The 26351-nt window shown below is 40.5% G+C and overlaps 1 protein-coding gene across 6 annotated transcripts in view; it reads left to right on the forward strand.

The window, feature by feature from the left end:
* TENM3 (teneurin transmembrane protein 3) overlaps positions 1–26351 on the forward strand; it is a 605330-nt gene that overhangs the window by 510000 nt on the left and 68979 nt on the right. For all 6 annotated transcript variants that reach the window (XM_034647497.1, XM_034647494.1, XM_034647495.1 and 3 more), the window contains one exon: positions 19193–19339. In XM_034647497.1, coding sequence (XP_034503388.1) covers positions 19193–19339 — 147 coding nt within the window. The remainder of the gene's footprint in view (positions 1–19192; positions 19340–26351) is intronic.

A 26351-nucleotide genomic window follows, 5' to 3' on the forward strand; every position in this document is an offset into this window, starting at 1 on the left:
ACTTCCCTTAGATTACAAAATCAATATTCTTTGTAACTTTTGTAATGTTCCCAAGCTGGGAATCATACTTATAATAACACAGATTGTTGAAATTCTCAAACTATCTTTTACATTTTTATTGAAACTTTGTAAGTCCCCCTTAAATGAATACAGGGGACCACATGACACCTGCAAATGAATGCTCTGGGAGACATTTGACTTCACATCTGTCAGAGTGACGTAGTAGTTACGAAGGGGTCTCCGGTGCCACCTGCTTGGGTCCCTGGTGGGTCCAGTGACAGATTTATTGTCAAACTGGAAAAGCTGGAGCATCTCACTTGCACAGGCCCTTCTGAGATCTTGCAAGGGGGCCCTGGGTTTATATGATCTCATGTTCATCTAAAACTTGCAAATCAGTTAGGAGCTTTATCTTTCTGCCCTTCAACGTCCTTTCCATCAAGCCTTTCCTTGTGCAGGATGGCCCCGGAGTGACTGTGGGCGCTTTGAGGATTCAGCTAAGGAGACTTTGAGCTGGGGATACATTTAGTTTAGAGTTAATTGGATATATTTATGAGGTGTGAAATCATTGCTGTCTGTGGTTGTTGCTGCTAGCCATCCAGGAATATTCCTACCACCTGCTGACTCACCTAGTGACAAGAAAGTCCAGGGTCAGAGAGTATATGAAGCTGTGAATTTGTCCTGCCGAGCCAGCACCAGAAGTAAATAGGTAGTGGAGGAGAAAGAAGGTTTGAAATGTACGGAAACGGAAGTTAGTCTGCGGAAAATTCCTCTTGTCATCAGAAGTATTGTAAAATGTCTAATCAAAAGGGAACTCTTCTCCTGTCAGAAATGTACTTGATGATGGAACTTAGATAATTACAAACTTGCTAAAATTTTCTCCTTTTTGATGAATATTTCTTTTCTGAGCAATTTATCAGAATTCTTGCATTTCGAGGGCACAAACCTGTAAGCAGCATTGCAAAATTGAGGTCATCAGGGTGTGAAGTCACACGTGCTGTGCCTCCCAGTGTAGCCCTGAATCGTAGGAACGTCACAGAAAAAAGATTTCTTGGTTTATGTGACATGAAATTGTGATGTTGACAAAGATAATATAAAACTCATAATATTCTTTGTGTTTGCTTTTGTTTCAAGTTTTTAAATTCTGGTTAGTTATATATAGTATAATATTGTCTTCTGGAGTAAAATTTAGCGATTCATCACTTACATACAACACCCTGTACCCCTTAATGCCCATCCCCCATCTAGCCCCTCCCCCACCCACCTCCCTCCAGCAACCCTCGGTCTGTTCTCTATAATTAAAAGTCTCTTATGCTTTTCCTCCCTCTCTTTTTTTTTCTTCCTTCCGCTATGTTCATCTGTTTTGTTTCTTAAATTCCACATACGAGTGAAATCATCGAAAACTCATAATATTCTACGAGGCTATCACAACAAAGTGGTTAATGAATGTCATCAATTCAGAGTATTTAAGATTTGTTTATTACATAATAAAGTCTTCCCAGCTTAGCAATAATGCCAAAAATTTATGTGGCATTAATAATAACACATTTTGAATCCAAATGAAACTGTTCTAAGCTATCAATAATGAAAACTATATTAAAGAATCACATTGAATAAAGGCTGAATTATCTTTGCTTTCTCTCTGTAGAAAATATTACAAAATCATTGTCTTATAAAGAAGCAACGAAAGAGTAAATATTGACCAAAAATGCAGCAAGAAAAATGTTTAATTAGAGACATGTCAGGCCCTTAATAGAAAATGTTATGTGCTTTTTTGACATTTGTGGTGTTTATCGGCTCAAAAAATAATTTCCTGTGATTTCTTACGCTAAATAACTCCTCACCTTATATCTAATTTCATATTCACAATTTGGTCTTCTTTTTCTTAATGAGGGCCCCCCCACATTATATAATTTCAGAATCCACAAAACCTAGATCTGTCTCTGTCCCCGGCTCTATTACTTGATACTTGTGTGATCCTGGGGAAATCACTTAAGCTCTCTGTGCTGCAATTTCCTCATCTATAAAGTGGGAATGAAACTAGCAGAGCTCCCGAGAGTCACTGAGGGTGTGAAACGACTTCAAACATGTCGAAGAACACTTAGAACAGGACCTGGCACAAGTAAACACCATCTAGATGTTTCTAACTGTTACTGTAATTGTTGGGAACTGAAATTCGTGACAAGGTGACAGTGACTGATTCTTCCCTCCTGAGTCTTATCTGTCTGCACAGGAATTAGCCAACAGAAAGACAGGAGTGCATGCTGGTTCCCAGAAATGCTACTTTCCTCCACGGGCTGACACACTGACAGTGTGGATGGCGATGTCTCATGATCTGTCAAACATGGTGGAAGGCAGGTCAGCAGGAGTTGGGGACATAGAGTGGAACGGAAGGAAATTCTTCTAAGCTGACTTGGTTGGCAGTAAAAATCCGGAGAGGCCAAAAACTCTCCCATGGGGAGCATAAGAAAGAGAAGTTCTTAAGATCCTCTCCTCTCTGCAGTCCCAGCAACTCTAAGTAATTTATTGTGACAGAGAGGACAGCAATTCCTAGGAGAACATTGAAAGCCCCCTCAGAGCTCATTGTGTATCCCCCATGAGCTGAGGACCAGGCTGATTTTTAGATGTCTGGTTTTTTTTTTTCCTTTGAGATAAATTAATACCCATTGGGGGCCTCCCCATGTTGTTTTCTCATTTTAGTTTTATGCATTCAGTTCCCAGTTTAGATGTAGTAATCTAAATCTGTAATCCCCTCAGAGCGGTTGGGTTTTTTAAATTTTACTTATTTTTCTAAGCCAGCTCTACACCCGGTGTGGGGCTTGAACTCACAACCCTGAGTGAGATCAAGAGTCACGAGCTTCTCGGACTGAGCCAGCCAGGTACTCCCGGGGATTTTTTTTTTTTAAATGAGGTCCTTTGGTCTCTTCTAAAGAAGCTAAACCAGTTGCTTGCCCATTCTGAATGGCGGAGGCCCTATTAAGTTGTCAGCACTCTATCTCAGTTTCAGTCTTTTTAAAACTATCACAGAGATAATGCGTATTTTACTAGTTAATTCAACGAAGCCGCACTTTGCTTTGATGAAGCCATGCACGTTGGTGACGGTAGCTAGGTAGCTGTTTTGATTTTTTTTTTTTTAAGATCTTATTTATTTGAAAGAGAGCGCACATGAGAAGGGGGAGGGACAGAGGGAGAGAGAGAAGCAGACTCCCCGCTGAGCAGGACCCCGGACTCAGGACTCGGACTTGGACTCGGACTTGGACTCGATCCCAGGACCCTGAGATCTTGACCTGAGCTGAAGGCAGACGCTTAACAGCCTGAGCCCCCCAGCCTGTTTTGATGTTCTAATCCACCTCGCCTTCAGGGGGGTTTTCTCTTCACTATGTAAGTGCACTGACTTCAGCATGAACGGGCATGAAGTTGTGGGTTCGGTGTAGGTGCAGGCAGCACCGTCAGCAGTAGCCCCTCGGTGCTTCGGGCTGGAAGAGTCTTTCACTCCCTGCTCAGTAGCTGGTTACAGGACAGAGTCATCAACCAGCAGAAAGAAATTTAGTGAGGGGCGCCTGGGGGGCTCAGCCGGTTGAGCATCCGACTCTCGACTTGGGCTCCCGTCGTGATCCCATGGTCGTGACATCAAGTCCCGAGTCAGACTTACACTCAGCCCGGAGTTTGCTTGAGATTCTCTCCCTTTCCCTCTGCCCCCATCCGCCATGCACACACATTCTCTCTTTTTCTCTTTCTCTCTCTAAAATAAACAAACAAATCTTTAAAAAAAAAAAAAGAGAGAGAGAGAGAGAAATGAATTTAGTGGTTGAAATTTGAAACTTTAATAAGTTTGGCTGTGTTTCTGTCATATTTTAGTCTTCTGTACTGCATGTCAAGATTTTGCCTCACTCTTAATTTCTACTCACTTCAACGACCTATATCCTATAAAGCTTGGGAGTTGTTAAAATTTGACTCTTGTACTGACTTTTGTGAAGTGCCTTGCAACTTGACGTAACATCCCATCCTCCCTTATTTTGTTACCTGCCTCCTCAAGTCACATAATGTCTCAAGAGCCCCCTTAGAATTGCATCCTCCAGTCCCACAAATCCTCAAGATTTGGATTCCAGTCTTCACATAACTTTTGCACCTGATTTGTTGTGTGACCGTCAGGAAAAATCATAGTCCCAAGGGCCACCTTGATAAATGTTCTCTCATCATGTTGATGATTTGTTTCCCTAGACTTCAGTTTCTTTACCCCTAAGAATGGGAGTCACTGTTGTAGACATAAACAACTTCTACTGTTGACATCAGGCATTTGAGGCCCCCTTGGGCTGTGTCCTGACTCGCATGCTGTAATTTATCTCCAGAGAAAAGAGAGGCAGCCACCCAGCCATGTCCCCAAGACGTGAAACCTCGATGATGGTTATCTGCTTTGGGGAAATGTTAAATGTGTTCTATACTTCAGAAAAGGGATCTTTTCTTTTTCTGGATTTTGAACACTCAGTTCTGAGTGTAGTAGCTGATTTGTGGGTGAATGTATTTGGATTAACATGTATCTTTCCATATAGATGATTTACACGTGGCCTTACAAGGATGAGAATTTTGAGTTGTTGAGAAGAAATAGGCTTCCCGTACTTTAGAGACCTACAATAATGAATTCTATACTGTGATCGTTATTTGTGTCCAGATTTTCCCTCCGATCTACCTCCTGTGATATAACTTGGGTCTCAACAGCTGCTATAAATTAAGCTGATTCCTGCTCAGCTTTCACTATAACTGCCACCGGCTATAGAGGCAGTATGTTCGGGGGGAAAAAATGGAGAATTAAATCCACTGTCATGCTTCTCAAATTGCAGCAGTATATAAGAAAATGCTGATTTTGTGCGTTGATTTATGATCAGTTAGGTATCACTGAAATGTGGCTGATTTCTTTGGAAGTGATCAACCTGATTGCTTCCTTTCTTACTATCTTGTCTTTATTTTTCACGGTGAACTTAGTGGTTTTCTAGCTAGGTGTTTTTTTTTTTTAAGTCTCCCCAAATAATTGACTGTGTAGGTGCTCTGCGTCTTAGAGAAATGATTTATAAATTATAATTATACCAAGGAAATTTTTGAATCTGTTCATTTGAATTAAAATGTTACATATCATAACAGATTTTTTAAGTATGAATATACCCAACCTAGGAGTTCCCTTTGGTTTTTTTTAAGCCTCATTTCTCATCTTAAGTCAATTTAAATTATTTTTTTAATGATTTTTCAAAAATTTATTTATTTTCAAGAAAGAGCAAGCACAAGCAGGAGGGGCAGAGAGAGAGAGAGAGAGAGAGAGAGAGAGAGACTCAAGCAGACTCCATGCTGAGCACAGAGCCTGGATACCGAGCTTGATCTCAGGACCCTGAAATCCTGACCTGAGCCCAAACCAAGAACCGGACACTCAACCAAACAGAGCCACCCAGGCGTCCCTAAATTGTCTTTTAAAAGTTTATGGAGAGACATGATATCTGAATAAAAGCCAGTCATATTTCAAATTTATATCATACTGTTTTATTAACCACCTGCCATTGTGTTCCCTTACTAATATACTACAGTATTTTTTTTCCCCAATTTGGAACACATCATTGATTTTCATCTCTTAAAAACCATCTAAGACCAGAATTTCCACCTAAATCTAGTATACAGAGGTTTTACAGCTCAAATGACTGGATACACAATTTAACTAGAAATAAAGAAGGAAAACACTCCTTTCAGTTCTTGCCAAGTTCATCAGAAGGCTTTTATTGAGGAGGTTAGGGTCCAAGGCGTTGGGGAGCGAAACCAGGTGCAAAGTCATATGTTGTCAGCTGTTTTACAATGGTAGCGAGGAAGAGAAAGACTGGAAGTAGGGTCGGATTATAAATATGTCCGTTCTCCCTAAAACTCAAGCCAGGTAACTCCAGAGTGCCAGCCAGCTCGTGAAGTATTAATGTAGCATTTAAGTCCTTTTCATGATTCGTAGAGGTCCTTACCACCCTAGTGGAGTAAATAAAAAGTCAGAACTTTGCATCCCGTTGAATGTAAGGGTGGAAGAAGGAAGCCCACAATTTTAAGGGATAGGATTCCTTCCCGCAATGGTACGTTAGTATCCTTACGATGGCAGAATTTATCTCTGTCATTTCTTGAATGTGACAAGTTGGAAATAGCCTTTTTCCGTCTTAAAACATTTCCTTTTCCACCTCCTAGTTTTTAAAATACAAGTGTGTTTGTGGTGTGAGTCGATACAGAAGCCATGCCTCTTCTCTCTTTTCATATTTAACATATTATATTCACAGATTATGGTGTGACTAGAGCCAATTTTTTTCTATTGCTCTTCTTCGTGATGGGTTCATTGACCCTCTCCTGTTTGAGTGCCTCTTTAGTGAAGCTGGAAAACAGCTGTCTGAAATATGGCTATTATTTCTAGGGCTTAGCCGACATGTGCCTTGGATAAATTAAGGAGCAGTCAAAGGAAGTCCATAAATATGAATACTTTGCCAGCTGCTTTTCCATTAAACTCTGTTGGTTGAATGAAATTAGCAAATAATTATGTTGGTGGGGAATCTACTATATCCAAATGTAATATAATGTCTTCCTTTAACAACAGAGCTTAATTTTTTCCTGTACACCAAATTAGTTTTTAGGGTAATCTACATTGCAAATTGGCCGATTTGCATTAGAACTATGCCTACTTGTTCTGATTTGTCAACACCTCTTTTTTTAAAAAGTCTTTAACATTGAGCATGGGTGGGTAAGACCATCTGCTTACGGAGCTTGCCTGCAGCTCCATCACTTAACACACGAGACAGGTTACAGCTGTTTAATTGTTACGGTGCTGAATGATTATCATTCTATTCAAAATTAATATTTATATATGTATGCATAGAAAGCATGTGGTTAAACATAAGTGATCTAATTGTGAATTAATGGCACTAGGTATTCATTAATTAGTCCCCCCATGAACAATGAAGGGTAAAATAATGCTTTCCACATACACTCCAACTCTTGGCTTTTAAGATGAGTCCCCAGGAGTGATTATTATGCGTGTGAGTAATCCACTCGACATGCACTGGTGTGTGCAGAGGGAAAAAAAAAATAAAAATCACTGTATACCTGCCATAAAAAACAAAGAGAAAAGTTTCTCTTTCCCGCCCCCAAAAGCCTTGTTCTCCGAACTGTGACCAGTGTAAGCACGAACCACGTGGTGCAGGCCTTCACGTTTGTCTGCTGTGACCGCATGCACCAGCATGACACGCACAGAACTACTACAAGCTATTGGGAGAGCTGGTCAGCTGAGAGTGGGTTTCCTCCTGTACTTGGGAATGGTGACCCACAAACTTAACAGCAATCTGCTACAAAAAGTTAGCAACATGTCTTCCATCATGTCTGCTCAGTACATTTGATAATGAAGAACAAAATGAAAATGGTCGGCAAAATTGCAATGTAAGGATAGAGAAATGCATGTAAAAGAGGACATTTAAATGTCTTCATTTCCAAGTATTTCCTATAAAAGTGACTTGTATTTATAGATATTTATACAGACATTTATACGCCTTTAGAAAATAGTGACTTACCTTGCTCAAATACAGTTACTAATGAGGGAACACAAAATATGTAAGGACAAGGTGTGATGTGTTCTTTATTCCAAAAAGCTGAATCACATTTCGATTGGGAAGTGTGCATCTATGCCCCCAGAGGGTTTATGGGAGGCAAAGAAGAAGAAAACTTCTGGCACAAAAGTGGAGTTATCCCTTCTCTGGGAATTAGCCAGTTCACATAAAGAATATTCCCATTAAGGGGCACCTGGGTGGCACAGCGGTTAAGCGTCTGCCTTCGGCTCAGGGCTTGATCCCGGCGTTATAGGATCAAGCCCCACATCAGGCTCCTCTGCTATGAGCCTGCTTCTTCCTCTCCCACTCCCCCTGCTTGGGTTCCCTTTCTCGCTGGCTGTCTCTATCTCTGTCGAATAAATAAATAAAATCTTTAAAAAAAAAAAGAATATTCCCATTAAAGGGAGACTATATGGAAGAAGTAGAGAATAACGGGGCTTATCCTGACATTATTGGGGTGCAGTGGGCCTCATGACTTTGAAAACAAATTGCTGGCAATTCCCAGCTCTTTCAATTAAAGTCAGATTAATCTCGTTCTTCATAGTCTCATAAAAGATACCAATTACTTCCTGCATCAGTCCTTTCTAAACTATCTTATTAATAAGATGGGTTAATACTACCTAATATTTATTGAGTGTTTACTATGTACTAAGGCACAATGCAGTGTTCTCTGCATGCCATACTCATTTAATCCTCACAACCTCAACACATAGAAGCTATTAAAATCTCCATTGAGGGGCACTTGGGTGGCTCAATCAGTTAAGCAGCGGATTTCTGCTCAGATCATGATCTCAGGGTCCTGGGATTAAGCCCCATCAGCCTCCAAGCTCAGCGGGGAGTCTGCTTGAGGATTCTCTCTCCCTCTGCCCCTCCCCCTGCTCACAAGCATAGGCATGCTCTCTCTCTCTCTCTCTCTCCAAAATAAATAAGTAAAAATCTTTTTAAAAAAATAAACAAAATTCAATCTCCTTTGGAGGAGCTTAGGCTCAGAGAAGTTACCTAATTTTTTTATGGTTGCACAGGTAGTGAGTAAGACCCTGAACCCACAGGAGCCATTCCCAAGCCCATATTCTTGAGCACTAGACTGTGCTGTCTTCTTTTAAATTGTTTTTGCATGTATGTGTATAGGGAAACAGGCAAAAATTAAGTTTCTTCTGTGGTAAAGAGAAATGAATATCTATGAACCTGTCACAAAAGATTGAATTTTCATAGAAGCTGGTGCAGTCATAATGGCAGTGATGTCTCAATAATAAAGTGTCACTTTTTTTATTCCACAAAATGTAAATTATAGCTGATAATAGGACCCAGGGTTTGCCAGAGTAAAAGTAACAATTGCAGCAACAAACAATGGCTTGGGGAAAATTAATTTATACTGTGAACGATTTAAGAAACTGTAAGCTATTTATTGAAAACTCCAAACACCGCCTTCCAAAATTTAAACTTACTTTCAGTTATTTTCTCAGCTGAAATTAGTAGGTTGAATACCATGTACAGATGTTGATCGGTGAAAAACAGTGTGTAGAGGACATGTAACCAGTATCAGCAAAGTACAGTGCTCAACAGTGGTAAACATCTGCACACACTCTTCTCTCACCCACAAATAAAGAAAAATTACGCCCTGTGTGAGTCGCCTTTGAAAAGAGCCAGTTATCTGTGATTTTCCCAAAATAAATTACAGGTTATCTTAGGTGAGTTAAAGATTGTTCAGTTATGTTCATTGTCTTCCCTGGTATCTTCAAGAAAACTAAGAAGAGGAAGACCGGATATATTTTACATAATCATTTAGAAGTCTTATTCTATGAATTTTTCTTAAGTATTAAATTTTACACAGAGACAAAAGCAATAACAAAAGCTCAGAAATTATATTCATTGATATTGATCAGATCCATGGGTTGTTTTTCTGGTTTCCTGCCACTAGGCTTGTTAGTACTGTATGCAGACATCACTTTAATCATTGTCATATCCAAGTTCATGTATCAGTTAAAGATCCAAACATTCATTCGTGTGAAAAAATGTTTGTGTTACTTTATGTATAAATGTTCAGAGCTGTCTCTGGATAGGTAAGTTCCCAAATCAGGGTGCCGAAATAGACCTGATTATTTTTAAATCTAAGAAACCCTAAGCAAATGTGGTTTTGCTTATGTCATTCAGTGAGTACAGATCTAAAGGAGATGTGCGCTACTGACACGCTTATGTATGTGGTCCGGGGGGAAATCACACTGCGCGCAAAGACCATGGAACTCCTATATCACACGCTGAACAACACTCATCCCTTTGCGTGAACTGTGTACACACCAACATCAGTGAGTCAGTGTGCTGTCTGCCATCTGAGTGTTCCACGGTTCCTTCCACTATGTAGACATAGTCCACAGTGAGGCACGAAATTCTAAACTGAGGGAAAAATACCAAATATTTTTCTATTGGTTATCTTTACAAAGTTTGCAGCTTATAATGGTACTTTTCCAGCAATGCTCACTTGATGAAATTTGGTTTATCTCATAGCACCTTTTCCATGGAATCTCTTTTTTTCTGGACTGATGTAAATCCAGAAAGTATTCTTTCCCTCCCTCGGAATGTCTTAGGGTAGTGTTCCAAACTGAAATGGGGTATTTCGCGCTGGGGTAGGGTGCATGTAAGAAGCCAGTGTATTTGTACAGATAATTTGTTCACCAAATTTCCAATCTCTAAAAAAGAATAGAATATGTAAAGTATCAAAAGCTGTTTGTTTGAAACAAGTTTTCAAAAATGTATCACCAATGTTAGGGGAGCAAAAGCTCTTTCAAACACACGTGCACACATGTGAGCCCACATACTCACACAATCTGGTTTTCTGGCACAGCCTCACCGTCTAGTTGTTAAAATCCAAATTAAGTGACTCTTCTAAACAGGATAAAATATTTGTGATGTTTTATTCTAATCTTAGAATGAGAATTCTGTGGTGAAGGAGAACATACTGTAAGGGGTCCGAGTAAATTGTTTTATGACATTTTAAAATTAGATCAGTGCCATAATCCTTCATGACAAGGTAATCAGTAGTTGGCAGTGTGCACCAGTTAAGGAACATCAGACCAATGGGTGTGCAGTTTGCACACTGATTTAAACAGTTACTGATTGGAATAAATGGATTTAATATATACTTATTTGCAGACTGTTGCTTTTCTGTCATCCTCCAGGAACTGCTAGTGAATAATCTAAGAAAGATACCTACTTACAACTTTAATGAGATACTAATGTGAATCATTTTTTAAGTCTGTGTTATAAAGTATAAGGAAACACACAATGCTAAATAAAAATTTGTCCTTGATTCCAAGGACATTGCGGTAATCGCCATAGTGAAGAACATGGCTGTGTTTTATTATGTACTCATCTGATTGAATTATCCTCTTTTGAAATTGGGTCCCTAAGATTTTATTGTTGTGATTAAACTGAGAAATATTTCCAGCTTTTGGGTTCTGTGCTATTTGCCTGTGTCTAGGCTCTCCAGGAGTCAACTCAGTGGCCCATTGAAAATACTGTACTATTTAATATGCTCCAACCAAGCATACCGTCCACAGTAGAAACAATGAGAATAGAATACTTTGTAACTATAGACATCAGCAACTATGTATACACAGACTATTTGTATTTTTCCCTTGTGAGCTAATGTATATACAACCAACTTGGTTTGCCCTAGTTTCTTCGTGTTTTTAAGAATCCTTTTGACAGTAAAAGGAAAGCAAATTTGGCATTGATCCCACTCTGTGTAGACCTCCAAATACCCCAGTTCTCGTACATATATCCTCCTTTGACCTTTTTAAAAAATGAGCAACCTTCTTTGGGACTACCACTCAAAAGACATTTCTTATACCGAATTTGTACCTTAAGCGAACTGCTTCTGTTCTTTTATTCTTCAAACTCACTTGTTTTAATTTTTTCTTGCTTTTCTCCCTCAGTTTTATTATCTTGCCAATTGGCTTTTCAAACTTTGGGTTTTTAGAACAGGTTACAGCAATTCTTTTTTTTCAAGATTTTATTTATTTATTTGACAGAGAGAGAAAGAGCGCAAGCAGGGGGAGTGGCAGGCAGAGGGAGAAGCAGGCTCCCTGCTAAGCAGGGAGCCTGATGTGGGGCTCAATCCCAGAACCCTGGGATCGTGACCTGAGCCAAAGGCAGCCACTTAACCGACTGAGTGACCCAGGCGCCCCTAGTTACAGCAGTCCTTATCGTAAAGCTTTCTTTAGTCTACATAAAGTACTCAATTTATAAAGCTGGGTCTATAGATTAATATTTCAAATTACTTTGGATTTTAATCTTACTTCCTGGTTTCTCCCTTTAATTGTCAATGTTGAATTAAGGATTTCCACATTTTTTTCATCTTATTTTTTCATGCAATCAAGTAAATTTACTGACCACGCCAAAAACAGAAGATGCTTCTGGTCTACCTTACGTAGGTACGTAGTTCTGATTCTTCTGAGTTGTGACAATAGCTGGTTTATTAAGTGCGTGGATTTTGGCCACAGACTACCTGGTTGGAATTTTGGCTTTGCCACTTGCTAGCATTTTGACCTTGAGGAAGTCATTTCACTGTACCTCAGTTTCTTCATTTGTGAACTAGGGAAGATAGTAAAAGTACCTATTACCTCATAGGGTGGTGAAAGTTAAGCCATCTCATGTAAAATGCTTAGCATAGTTTTCAGCACTTACGGTAGTTATTGTTAATACTATTGTCTGTAGTTAAGGATGGATGGGTTGGAAGAGGGGAGAGGAACAGATGGATGGAGGAGAGGGGAAGGATTTTGGAAACGAGGTATTTCTCACACATGCTTCTCAAAAAGCAGCCTCTGTGTTATCCATAGAGTTTCTTCAAAAGCTGCAAACACATGGAAGACATACTAGAACCACCATAATAAGGACATGTAATCATTTATTGAGCAGACATTAAGAATCCTTTATGAGCCAGGCAATGGGAAGACAGGGATTAGCATGGCCTCGGAGTTCACATTTCCGATGGAGGCGATTCACACATTCAGTCCTAAAAGTCTATATATCATTAAAGCTTTAGATTTTTACAGAATCTCTTAATGAATTGATCGCAGCTACTTCTTGATTCTCCTCTTCTTCTTTCACATTTACCCTGGTGTTCATACTCCTAGACTTCTTCCATGACAAGGACTCAGTGAGAAAAAAGGAAGAATCAGATAAGTAAAGGAAATGGAGGGACACGGTGCTCATAATTTTGATGGATCAGCTGATGAGACAACAACATGTAGGTAGACTTTCCAAAGCGTTGCTCTTCCTTTCTCGTGTACGTGTTAGGAATTAGAAACTGTTCATGACTAAAGATGAGCAAAGTCCCTCCCACAGGACCTTAGACTCCAGATTACTATGGGGTACAGATGAGAGTAGATCATTTTGTGTGCACCTCCACCCATCTCCCGCAAAACACAGAGGGGAATATATGGTCATTAGGGGCTTCAAAAAAAGAAATAATTCTTTAAAACAAAAAAAAAAAATCTAGAGGGGAGTGTGTGAAAAGGATACAATACTGCTCATTTGCTCTGGTGATACTGTAGGTCTCTGGACTACTCATATAATAAAAATATTCTTGATGACCCAAACCTTTCTTCCACATCTACAATCGCACTGAATCTTTGCCCACCAGAACCAGCAAGTAGAGCATGGACCTGATGTTAAAGCGTGGGCTTGAAAGCCAAACAGTCATTTCACCTGTTATGTTCTAGAGATGACTGTGTATCTGAATGTGTTTTGAAAGAAACAATACAGACCAAGAATTAGCTCTGACATTTAAAAGACACACAACTGCATTCTGCCATTTAAGTTAGATCCACCTGGCCATTTCCCAACGAAGCTACGAAGAAGACATCTACGAGACAGTAAAACTAACCCCTGGCTTTGTAGCTATCTACTCAAATCCATGTTAGGTCAGGAATAATTGCAAGGTACTTCTGATCAGAAAGAGGCATCAGGACCGAGATAGTGCCCTTGCACACACTGTCTCTCCCTCCTCAGTCTCTCCATCTATACTCACTGTATCAACTGTATTTATATCATAGGGTTGTGGGGAAGATTAAGTGAGAGCCTAATAGAGAGGGCTGAGAGCAGTATCTGGCATAAAGTAAGACTTAATTATTATTTTCGGGGATCAGAGCTGGGATCAGAGTACTTCAAGCACGTCCTCTGCGTTCTTCTGAATCTGGTCTGGACCTGGACCAGAGCTAGAAAGTTGGAGATCGTTAATACATCAGCAGGTGCTCACAGTCTGCAATTTATAGGACCAGACCCCATGGAAGAGCTGAAACCACAGACAGCATTTTGTGTCTGTGCGCATATGTGCATTGCGTGTCGGGGGGGGAGGGTCAGTCCGTAACTCTTACCACTTTTCTCAGAGATGTGAGGCCCCAGAAGGATTAAGAATCACTATCCTACAGGAAATACAGTAATACTCACCCCCTGTGTCCCACGCGGGTCTTTTGAAAAGATAAATAATTGAAACTCCAAGGAAAGTGTTTTATGAATATATTTTACTGGAGCATAGTTATTTTAAGGGGTCCCATTTTATATGTCTAGCACTGATGTTTATAAGAGTTTTCTTCTATAAAGCAAATTTAAAACTTTCAGTGAGTAGATCTAATAGGAAGGACTTTGTTTTAGCGTCAGAGCACACTCATTAGTTTTCAAAGAAATTTTTTTGCAGCTTAATGTGCATTTCAGCCATTGTTAGGTATATTAATTTTTAAATATACTGTATTATTTTTACGATTACTGTTCCTAATGGCTTCTTGCAACATGCCTGCATTTTTCTGATAATTTCCTGTAGTGGTTTATATAATGATGTTTTTTATGGTTGCAATTATTATTTTTAATAATTATTTGAACCTCATATATCAACATCTCCTTTTAGCATCTTTATTATTTAGAACGAGGCTTTTGTGGTATTGTCAGAAATTTTAATCTTTGAGGACAAAATATACGGGGTGGTCAACCTCAAAAAAAAAGAGAGAAAGTAACAGCCTCACAGTTACTCCCTATGACATAAAATGCAAATGACAAATCTTGGTATCTCTTTCTCAGTGCAGATCCTGTTCTTATGGTTGGTTTTAACTGTTTGCAACATTTGTGTTAAATATTTTTAATATTTAACGTGTTATATAAATGTTGACCTGCTGTATATTTTAAATATGTTTGCTAATGTCATCTCCACTTTTGTTTGTTCTTTTGACCCAATGACAAACCTACCTTCACCTGTAATCAGTCCACTGTTTTGCATAAGTGATTCTGTTTACTAAGATAATAGGATTGCCTGGATTAGAAATAATCCATTCCTCCTTTAAAACTACTAATCCAGATCAGAATTAATTGCATTCCTTAGTTTGGTTGTGTTCACTGAAGTGGACCCAGTGTCAAAACAAAAGACTCTCCGACTATGATCAGTGTGATTAATTTCCATAAACTAAGAATTCCTTCGAAAATACTACCCTGAGTCAGAAACACCACAATTTTTAAATACGGCACTTTATGTTTAGATCATCGATTGAGCTATTATGAGTCTCTACCAGATTATATAATGTCTGCAGGGATTATTGAGAAATCATATGCATGTTATACAGTAGTACATTTTTAACGTATGAAAATAGAATCATTTTCATTAAGTTATCATTTCAGAGTCGTACCTAACAGTGTTTCTTCTTCACCTTAATTTCCCCTGCAATATATTGTCAATTAGTTATAAACACTTAAGTTTAAATGCAATTCAAAAGCCTCTAAAGGAATCCTGTGGCAACGTGAAGAATCCTTTTATATCCACAGAACAGATGTGTCATAAGCATTTATGGTTGTGTGTATGCACATGACAGAACTACCAGACCTGAGTGGCTCGACTGAAAGTTGGAGTTTAAATCATTCTGTTAGGAGTTCTGCTATCACTTGCATGTGTCAGTAATGAAAAATAATCAACATAACCATCTTTGAAAAGCAATTTTAGATCATTAAAGATGTATGAGTTTTGACAAAGCAAGAAGATTTCAGGCTTATTAAGAATATATTACGTCTCTACGCTGAGCGAAGGGAGAGAGGTATTTATGCCTCCGTTCATGAGGAAAGGTGTAGCCTAATTGTAACCTCACGAAAGATTAAATGGACAGGTACAGTAAAACACCTCCGTCTTAATCCTGACTGTTCCTACAGAGCTTTTGTGAGAAACAGAGCTGTTCCAGGACGAATCCTGAAAAGAAACAGGGTCTTAGAAGAGTCTGTATTTCATAATAGACTACATATGCGATACGTCACTGTCCATCCGATGGGTCGTCAAGGGCCACTGGGTCATCATTCTCTACAGAATTTACGCATGCCTTTTTCATAGTATATTAAGTTTGCTCCATTTGCTCAAAGATTCACAATTACTTTCCTTTTTGTTGCTTATTTATTAGACATTAAAGTTTGATAATTCGTAAACACACAAGTGGCTCAAGATAGAAGGAGAGGGCAGCAGGATTTTGGTGGGTTTATCGCTCAGGTTGAAGAAAGACAGCATCAGAACACACATAAATGGTTCCTCCGTGGCTCTGTGTTGTCGTTTTTGCCCTGAACTGTGCAACCCTTGCAAAGCTACTTCGTTAAAAGCAAACTTTTAAAATTTAGCATTCTTTCTACCTCCCCCCCCAGCAAACAAAGTTTGTTTATTTGTAACTCTCATCATCGTAAATTTCCCAGCTTCTTTAGTAAAAAAGCATTGATTCCATTTGTTCTGTTTAGTTATTAAAGTATAATCTTCAGAAGAATCAGGGTGGGTGCATTCCAGATAATCCGTGAAAGGGAGTGTGTGTTTCCCCGCACACTTCTCTTGAAAATGCTGAGTATTTCCTGGAATCATGACCACACTTACTGAAACGTGAATATATTGCAGTTTTAGAAGATAATGAAGTGCATCTCTGTCGTGTGATGTGAGTCTTATGTCAGCTACAGCTACTCAATTTGCATGTAAATTCTGAAAATTTCCTTGTCCCATGTGACACTTCTGAAATGTCTGTCTGTTCTTTTTTCCTTTTTAATTTCTCAAGCTCACTATTTGGATAAGATAGTTAAAGGTACTGTATACTTGCTCTTTGTTGACATATATACATATATCTCTATCTATAAGCGTGCATCAGACTGTACTAGGTATGAAAATAGACTGTTTCTCATGCATATTTTTGTAAATTATAAATCAGGCTTACATTATGTGAAATGCCTTGGATTTAAAGTAGTGAGACTTCAATGTCCGTGTCTCATTTTTCTAATTTTGGGTTATCACAGATTTCATTCCTATGTAAAAGCATTAGTTTTCACTGGAACCAAAAACTGAAGATAACAGTACATTTGCTGTTTTTTGTTTATGGTTTTGTTTTGGGTTTTTTTTCCTTGCCTTAAGATCTTCATTGTTGGCAATTCAGCTAATGAGCTTTAAATTCTATCTTGAAGAATGACAAATGCTCAGTCTCTTATCACATAATAAGAAATTGTCAATCTAAAGAAGATTCTGGTTAATGTATGTTGAGAGAAGTCTCATTTATCCTTATATGGAAATCTCTTTGGCTTCTTCTAAATGTTTCAAAATATATGTAATATCGTAATTTCCGTTCTCTTATTTTCTGAAAAAATGACAAAATTACTATGCATTCTGCAAAGCAGAAACAATTAACGTTGCTCAGCAGAAAACAGCAGATTCTCGTCTCTTCAGTTCTCGTAGAAATAGGTGGAAAATATTTTTTCAGAAGAGAAAATTCCCTCTCCCTTTCTCCTCAGATTACCTATTTTCTATTCCTTGTTTGTGCTTTTCATTAGAATATGGAAATATTCATGGCAATATCCAGGCTTTCCTAGAATAACTCGTGCGTGCGTGCAGTAACTGTGGCACGTTTTTGTCAGTGGGGCAATTAAAGCTTTCTTTTTCGTTAAAAAACAAAACAAAAACATCCGGAAGGAAAACTTACCTTTTATGTACTGAAAATCCATAGATACAGATGGTAATTGAGAGAAAAGAAGCAGCAAGATTAATCTTATCCTGACCTGATGGTATCCATGAGTATAATTTCATTTTCCCCTGCCACAAAAGACTGTCAAGATATTCTTCTTTCTCTTAGCTCTCATCTTAAGAGACAGAACGTCTCTTTGAGATATGTTCGTTTCGAGTTCCACCGTGGAGGAGGGGAAGCCAACATATGAATAATTCTTTTAAAACGACATAAAACAAACATCTTTAAACAGATTGTTCCCCTAAAGTTTGTCACCGAAGCAAGAGTAGCATTCTAATTATAAGAAGCTAGATAACAAACCCCCATTTGCTCTAGCAAGTATTTTTGGCTCATATGTATTTTATGTCAAATTAGAAATAATTCTGTCCAAAGAGATCTGATTAATAGCTAATTATTCTCGCAATTTTAGAGCATCTAAATCCTTGTGTCTGCCAGCGTCACATCACACTCATAGACAGGAACACTAAACTCTCTACCTAAGTGTCCATCCTCATAAACAGATCATGTTGGCCGCATGCCAGATGTCATCAGTAGGAAGTGGCAAAAATTGTTTTTTTAATGTCATGTTAGACTGAAACAATTATAGATTTTGGATATATTAAATTATTTTAATTGTTTCCCAAATTTTCCCTCCTTGCCCATAAAAGCAGACAAGATAGGATATAAAGGTAACAGCATAAAAGCCTTAGGGAGATTGTCACAAAATATCACTCTTCGCTCTCTGTCTTGAAGCACGTCACTACCGTGTTTTTGTTCAGTCTCTCAATGTTTTATTGTGGTCCTTATGGTATTTCATTTTGTCCGTCCTAAGTAATCAAATATGCACAGCTATTACATTTAGTTGGAAATCCTGTCGGTCCTGTCCCATCCGTATGCAGCCTGAATCCTGATGTTTGTTAGAATAGATGCTAAGCTGCTTCACTATTTCCTGGGCTTTGCTTATTCTGTGAAAAGGAATGTACTCTTAGCATAAAGTATAGTCATCGAGACTGGCCTATACTTTGTGCAGTTATTTAATGCACTGTAATTTCACATGAATGTACGGCAACTCTGAGGCCAGATAAAATTAATGTTCTCTTTTTAACATCGTTCACATCCTCATACCCACTTTCATGCTTTCGAATTTAGAGGGAATTTTTTAAAGCAACAAGGTGCTTTAAGAAGGCATGTCCCAATGAGTGGCTGGTAATGTCTACAACAGATTAAAAATCTGTGTCAGGGATTCTGAAATTATCTTGTCGAGATGCTTTTTCATACCATAGAATCAACCTTGTTGCTTTGCTAAAGGGAAAAAAATTAAGTTAATTTTGTCTGGCCTGCGGCTAGTTAGTGGATCGTTGCATATATTTCTGTCCTGCACAGGTAAGTGGTGTCTCAAGGGTCAGGCCAATCAAAGATGCCACTTGGATAAGAATTAGATTTCTTAGAGACTGTTGCTGTTTCTATCCATGTGCAATTACAGTATTTGTGCTGTTTACAAAGGCCTGTTCCCACTAAGTGTCCCTTATCTGTTTATTTTAGGTGCAAAAAACTTTCAATACTCAAATCACTTGTGTTTTCCTTCTTTGTCTCCTTTGACAGAGGGTTGTCCCGGGCTGTGCAACAGCAATGGAAGGTGTACACTGGACCAAAACGGCTGGCATTGTGTTTGCCAGCCAGGGTGGAGAGGAGCAGGGTGCGACGTAGCCATGGAGACTCTCTGCACAGACAGCAAGGACAACGAAGGAGGTAAGAAATGCTGAGCGTGAAAACAAGCGTGTGCCACAGCACAGGTTTATAAGTTACAGAGTTATCTGGTGCCAAAAAAATCGGATCCCCATAGATTCGATCGATTGAAAAATGTATGAGTGCTGATCGAGTGATTTTGCTCCCTATTTTCCCTGAAACAAATGCGAGATTATTATCATTCAGGGAAAAGGCAAGGTAACCAAGCTACTGTATAATGTACATTGTTCTCCATCGCTTTTCCTAATCTCCAGATGACGATTCTCCTCATCACGTTATATATGGCCCTGTGAATTGGGAGCTCTAAAGCAATATTTTAATAACTAAACATTCCAAAAGACGCTGGGCAATTCCCAAGCTCTTCTGATGAAAGGCACGGATGGAAAAAATAAAATAGTAAAGAAAACAGCCTCCTTGAAGCTGTACTCCCCATGTCTCTTTATCCTAAACTTCACAGCCTGCTCAAAGACTGTGATATTCCACCCAGTGTAGGCCCTTGGTTAAGAAGTAATTCTTTCCCCTGTTGTGTGCATTTTCATTTCAGAGAATAAAGAGTGAGAGCTGGTGATGAAATGGGTGCCCCTGATAGCTGCTCAGTTTTGGCATACCTTTAGGACTGAGTTTTTAGAGGGGATTCCGTTCCTACCTGGGCCTCTGTGGCCACTTGCTCTGTGCATTAGAATGTGTTTCCCCACCCCCACCCCCTCCTTCGTTCCACCTGCTCTCAGGGAATGTCGCAGGAGCAGTTTGGTGTTGGTGACGAGTGCAGCCTTTGGAGTCAGATCTTCACTCTGCCTTGTACCTATGTGACTTTACAATTACTTCGTCTATGACATAGGAACAAAAGCGTTTTTGAAAGGGCTAAGCGAGAGAAGGTAGATACTTAGTGCACTGCCAGGCACATAGTGTGTCGTAAGTAGCAGCTGCTAGGACTCCGTTTTCCTTTTGCTTTCATCTTGGCTAGCTGAAACTCGTGGGAGGTTGTCAGGGAAGATTAACAGTCTTTCTTTCCTACACAGAGTGCACTTTACTGTTCTCTTGGAAGCAAAGTAACCAGAACCAACCCTCAGCCTCCCCGCTTCCGTTCCCCCAATGCACAAGCGCACATACTACACGCGCACACGCATGCGCACATACTACACACGCACGCGCATGCGCGCGCTAGCCTGTGCCTACCATCATTCTCCAACTAAATGTTACTTGTGTCTCGTCTTCCGGACCGTGCGCTGCCGTTCTCCCCTTTATTTTCTAGCAAACCGTACAGTTTTCTTTCTTTTTTTTTTTTTAACTTGGGCTGTCAAGAAACCTGAGCCACAAATTTGAGCCAAAGCTTCTTTTCCTTTTTCTCCTGATAGATACGGTGGTCCTTAGCCCTCAGAGCTTTTCCTGCCCAGTGGTACCTTGTGGCCTCAAACCCCCCCCCCCTTAACGGTGCGCTTTGTAGAAACGGGAGCATTAATTCTCTCCAACCGCAGCCCACATGGCAGCTTTCCTCATTGCTTTTCCCCAAGAAGCCCCTGTCCCATTGTTTCTGTTGCCTAGCGAGGAAGGAGCTGCTGCTTTCCCTCCTTGATCGTATATTCCAGATTTTGTCTTCTAAAGGAAGATTACATTGAGGAGGTTACAAACTCTCTCAGAGGGAAGCAAACTGCAGGGCCAGGTCTGCAGAGACATGGCAGAGTAATTTAGGGGCTAATCATTCTTTAGTGCTCTTATCAGCTAAGGAGGTTTTTCCCCTGCCTCAAAATTTATCAGCTGTGAATTGGCCTGTTCCCCCTTTGTTTATTCTTATTAGCATGAAACTATGCTATCTCTAGGCTTCCCTCTCCAAGGGGAAATCTGAGCCGATAGAAGACCTCCTGTGGATTCTTTACTTATCTCGTATAATTTGTATTCCTGTCGCTAACCTAATTTTGTTGATCTTCTGAGAAGGAATCTCAATGCCAGCTTTATTACATCCTGAGATCATAACCCAGGTACGGCTTTATAACCTAAGACGGAGGGTTTTTTGAACTTAAGCATGGACTGTGTGAATAAAGACAATATTTTCCACACCAAACCCCAAATCCCCAAGGCACATAATCTGGCCATTAAGGCTATCATCATCACTATATGAGGTCAGTAGAGCAGAATGTTTAAAATAAGGCCTGTACCTGAAATTTCATGATGTATGCTAACTTGTGCTGATATAGACCCATTGTTCAAAGTAAGTTTGTTGTCAGATGGCGAATTTGCCAGAAAGTAGCTAAGTACTTTAACATGTTAAGTGACTAAGGAGGAAGGGCAAATGAAAAGGTTGATTTGGCCCTAACCAGCATGTCATACAAACAGCTACTGGTCCAGTCTGAGCAACATTGTACAACATGATCTTTGTTTAAAAAAAGAAAAGAGAAGAACAAAGAAGGTTGCTTACTATTCCCAGAACTGAAGAAAATACATTAAAAAGTTTTAGAAAGGACAACGTATTTGGGGAAATAGTTCTATTTTTCCTTAGTCCAAGTATCTTCCTTCCCCCTCTAAAATGTACTTTTCTTTACCAAATCTGGCCTGCCCCATCTCCACTGTCTTAAAACTACAGGTCCTCCACATCTAAATCTCACTAAATAGGTGTTCCTCTTTGCCCATGGAGTCCCGTTTCTCCTTTATGTCTCTAAAATGTGTAAGAAAAGGCAGTCTTACGAGGGAATTCTTCAGGAGACACAGAAGGAAGAAACTACCAGTAAAATGGATTGGGGGAATTCATCTGTAGCCACTCCCTCAACATCTAAACACTCATAAGAAGTCAGTCTCCTGTTCAGGTGGACCTCGTTTCTTTAAGGCTCAAATAAACTCTTGTCATGCACTCAGGGTCACCAGCATTTCAGAACTAAGGGCAGTCTTTTACCCCCGGTAAAGGCTCTGACAAAGATCCCCACTCTGTATGGAATCGACTAGGGGCCTTCTCAGACTGCTTCTCAAATGTGGCTCCGGGTCAGAGGCTGTCGGAGCAGATCCTCTGGACAAAGGCAGGCAACGGAATAGAAGAGTTTTCAGTCACGCCGTGGAAGTGAGAAGTGAACGGTCGCTGGACCAGGTAATCGTGTAGCATCTCCCAACAGAGCGTGGAGACACTTCGGAGTGACCTCACCATACCCTGCCCTGGTTGAGAAAGCTTTCAGGGCAAACATCAGCAGTGCATGCCTAGCCCTGGCTGATACATATTTCTTCTTCAACTCTTTCTGCACCTACGAAGTCAGCCTCCCTCTGGGCTGAGCCATTTCCCGCTCTTATCCCAGAACTCACTCTGGTGGTGAAGTTGCAGAGTCCAGAGAGCAGGCGGGTGAAGAGCCGGGAACCGGCCACCAGTAAGTGCAGCGTGACCAAGACTGGGGTGTCAGACCGTGAGCCTGTGTGCTGCCCCGTTCTGTAGCTACTCCGGTGTCCCCCTCAGTCAGCTTCTGGAAGTGGCCCCGTCTGTCTCACAGCGCGCTCTGCCTCACACTTCAGCTTCCCCTCCGCAAGGATAGCCCTCGTGTTTGTTATTCTCACCAGGAGAGACTCTTTGGTGCCACGTGACAGAAATTCCACTCAAACGGTATTAAGCTTTAAAAAAAAAAGAAACACTTATTAGCTTACATAACTGAAAAATTCAGAGATAGCTGCACCTAGGTGTTTGAACAATGGTAACAGAAATCTGGGTTAAGTCATCTGTCAACTCTGCCTTATTCCACGTTGGCACCATTCTTTGTCTCTTCCTCAGAATGACCCCCAGCAGCTCTGGCTTTACATCGCACAGCATAATTACCCCTGTACAAGGAGAGTAACAGCCTTTCTCAATGGTTACAGGAGGCCTAGGTCTGAGCCTGACCTTCATCGGCCTGAGTTATGTTCCTTGCCCGAAGAAAAATGGACATTCTATCACTGGAAGAAAGGAGTATGGACGCTGATAGGCAGCAAATCAGATTCTCCTACAGGAATACTAATAGCTGTTCACAGCATTTAGTTTTAGTATCACCAGGGAATATACTGCAGTAACTAGTTCGTATAGCTCATAGACTTCTGTTACTCTCAGGACAAATTCTTCTATTCTTTATCTCCTTCTTTCCCCCCAAATTATAGCCTTCTCACATGAGAACAAGAAAAGCAGTGCCGAGCCTCGGTGCGCTTTCCACGCCCCAGGTTGGCAAAGCGCTCTCCAGTTCTCTCTACATACTTTTCTAAGCGTCCTTGTTTTTACCTAGCATACCCACTGAGAATCTCATTCAGTAGAGGGTTTCTTGATTTTAAATAGCTCCCCTTATGCAAGCATCAAAATGCAAAAGCTTGCCAGACGCAATTCTACCTTTATGGCAACTCCAGATACTTACGAACAAGACAGTTTCTTGGGGCGCCGGGGTGGCTCAGTCGGTTGAGCATCCGACTTGATCTCAGTTCAGATCTTGATCTCGGGGTCGTGAGTTCAAGCCCCGCACTGGGCTCTCCACTGGGCGTGGAGCCTACTTAAAAAAAAAATTGTTTTAAATAAATAAACAAGATTGTTTCTCCAAAACATGTTATCGTTACCATGTTCCCGTGTTTCTAGATAGAGTTCCTTTTGACATCTTGCTTCCCTGTCTGGTCCTCCAGTGGATGGCTCCCCTGTGGGCAGGGGACTCCAGCTGTCTCTTAGAGATTGGGTGGTTGAGGACAGAAAAATACTAATCTTTATGCAAGAATAGGCGCATGCCAAAATACAGTGCCAGGAGTGACACATCTTTCTTGTAATTAGTTAGTTGTGGGTTTGCGGGTTTTTTGTCCTTCAGAAGTATTAGTTTGTGGGGATATGTCAGGAAGGTGGACCTAGAACAGGCTTTTTTTTTTTTTTAAGTGGAGGCTGATGACAATGGAGAGGAAAGCACAACGCAATTGAGGTTATTCCGAAATTAGATAAAAACAGGAGGGAGAGGAAGAGAGAACACAAACAGAAGGTTCAGACTGAGAGAAAATGTGGGAGTGCGCTAGCAATAAAACCCAGAAGTGGAAAAATGAATGAAATGTTAATGTAAGCAGCAGAATGAGTATGGCGAGTGGGCAGAGCCATCTAAGTTTGGAGATTACCAGATGAAAATAAGGAAATGTTTGAAAATAGATTCCTTAAAAAGTTCTAGCGGGAAGATGGGACTACTGTGTTCTCCAAACACATATTAAAATAAAATTTAAATAAATAAAATAGTACCAGAATTGGGAAGAAAGGGGGGGTGTCTTTAAGAAAAGAAGGAGAAGAGGAGGAAGAAGCAAAAGGAAGGAAGGGAGAAAAGAAGGAAATTAGGAAGGAAGGAGGAAAGAAGGAAAAGGGAAAAGAAGAGAAAAAAAGGATTACAGGAGATCATAAGTACTTCCGAAGGAAAGATTCCAGGTGTCAGAACACAGGAGTGGCACTCAGAGTCTCAGAGCATTAAAATATAGTTTCCTGGTAGATCATGATCTGGGGGAAAATTACTACGAGTTTGAAAGACTCTGCTGGCTCCTACTTTAGGGGAGAGACTCGGGTTTGTGTGAACCCTTTTGCTCTGCACAGAATTTTTAGAGCAGTGTCAGTTGCATTGGAGGAGCGAGAAGTCCAGCTTGCACCCTCCGACACAGAGCACCCCAGTAGCTGCCCGGTGGCACACAAGGAACACGGCGTTTTACCACTACACTTGAATAAGCTTTAGAGGGAGAGAAAAATCGAGCCACACAGGCTGGACCTCAAAGTCCTCCCTATAATTTACAGCCAGTACCAGGAGCTGCTGCTTCAGGTTTCAAAATATAGAAATGGGCGGGACACGGAACGTCCTCAGAAACAGGTCTCCTTGATCCACGTGTCTCCACCTTAAGAGCCTCTGCGTTAATGGCGAGAGTTGGTAGTAGTAGCCGCAGTGTACGCGGGGTGCTTTCGCGCTGTCAAAGACTTAACTGCTGTCAGCAGCTGGCTGTGCGTTCTTCTGCCCCTCCTCCAGTGGACTTAGAGGCACATTTATGTTTTTAAACTGAAATGGGATAGGTGCTGTTCTGAATTTGATTCTGCCAAAGAATCTTTTTTTATTATTATTATTATGGTCAGTTAGCCAGCATATAGTACATCATTAGTTTTTGATGTCGTGTTCAAGGATTCATTAGTTGCGTATAACACCCAGTGCTCATCACCACACCTTAACACCCATCCACTGGGCCAGCTTATCCCCCCCGCCCCGAAACCCTCAGTTTGGTTCCAAGAGTCCAGAGTCTCTCATGGTTCTTCTCCCTCCCTGATTTCTCCCCCTTCAGTTTTCCCTCCCTTCCCCTGTCAGTTTTCTCCCCCTTTCAGTTTTCCCTCCCTTCTCCATGTCAATGCAAATGGTGGGTATTCATCCTTTCCGATGGCTGAGTAATATTCCATTGTATATATGGACCACATCTTCTTTATCCATTCATCTGTTGAAGGCATCTCGGCTCTTTCCACAGTTTGGCTTTTGTGGACATTGCTGCTGTGAACACTGGGGTGCATGTGCCCCTTCAGATCACTACATCTGTATCGTAGGGGTAAATACCTAGTAGTGCAATTGCTGGGTCGTAGGGTAGCTCTATTTTTAAGGTCTNTCCTCCAGTGGACTTAGAGGCACATTTATGTTTTTAAACTGAAATGGGATAGGTGCTGTTCTGAATTTGATTCTGCCAATGAATCTTTTTTTATTATTATTATTATGGTCAGTTAGCCAGCATATAGTACATCATTAGTTTTTGATGTCGTGTTCAAGGATTCATTAGTTGCGTATAACACCCAGTGCTCATCACCACACCTTAACACCCATCACCGGGCCAGCTTATCCCCCCCCCCACCGAAACCCTCAGTTTGGTTCCAAGAGTCCAGAGTCTCTCATGGTTCTTCTCCCTCCCTGATTTCTCCCCCTTCAGTTTTCCCTCCCTTCCCCTGTCAGTTTTCTCCCCCTTTCAGTTTTCCCTCCCTTCTCCATGTCAATGCAAATGGTGGGTATTCATCCTTTCCGATGGCTGAGTAATATTCCATTGTATATATGGA

This window comes from Ailuropoda melanoleuca, chromosome 18 (assembly GCF_002007445.2).
Source record: "Ailuropoda melanoleuca isolate Jingjing chromosome 18, ASM200744v2, whole genome shotgun sequence".
In the NCBI taxonomy this organism is placed as follows: domain Eukaryota; kingdom Metazoa; phylum Chordata; class Mammalia; order Carnivora; family Ursidae; genus Ailuropoda; species Ailuropoda melanoleuca.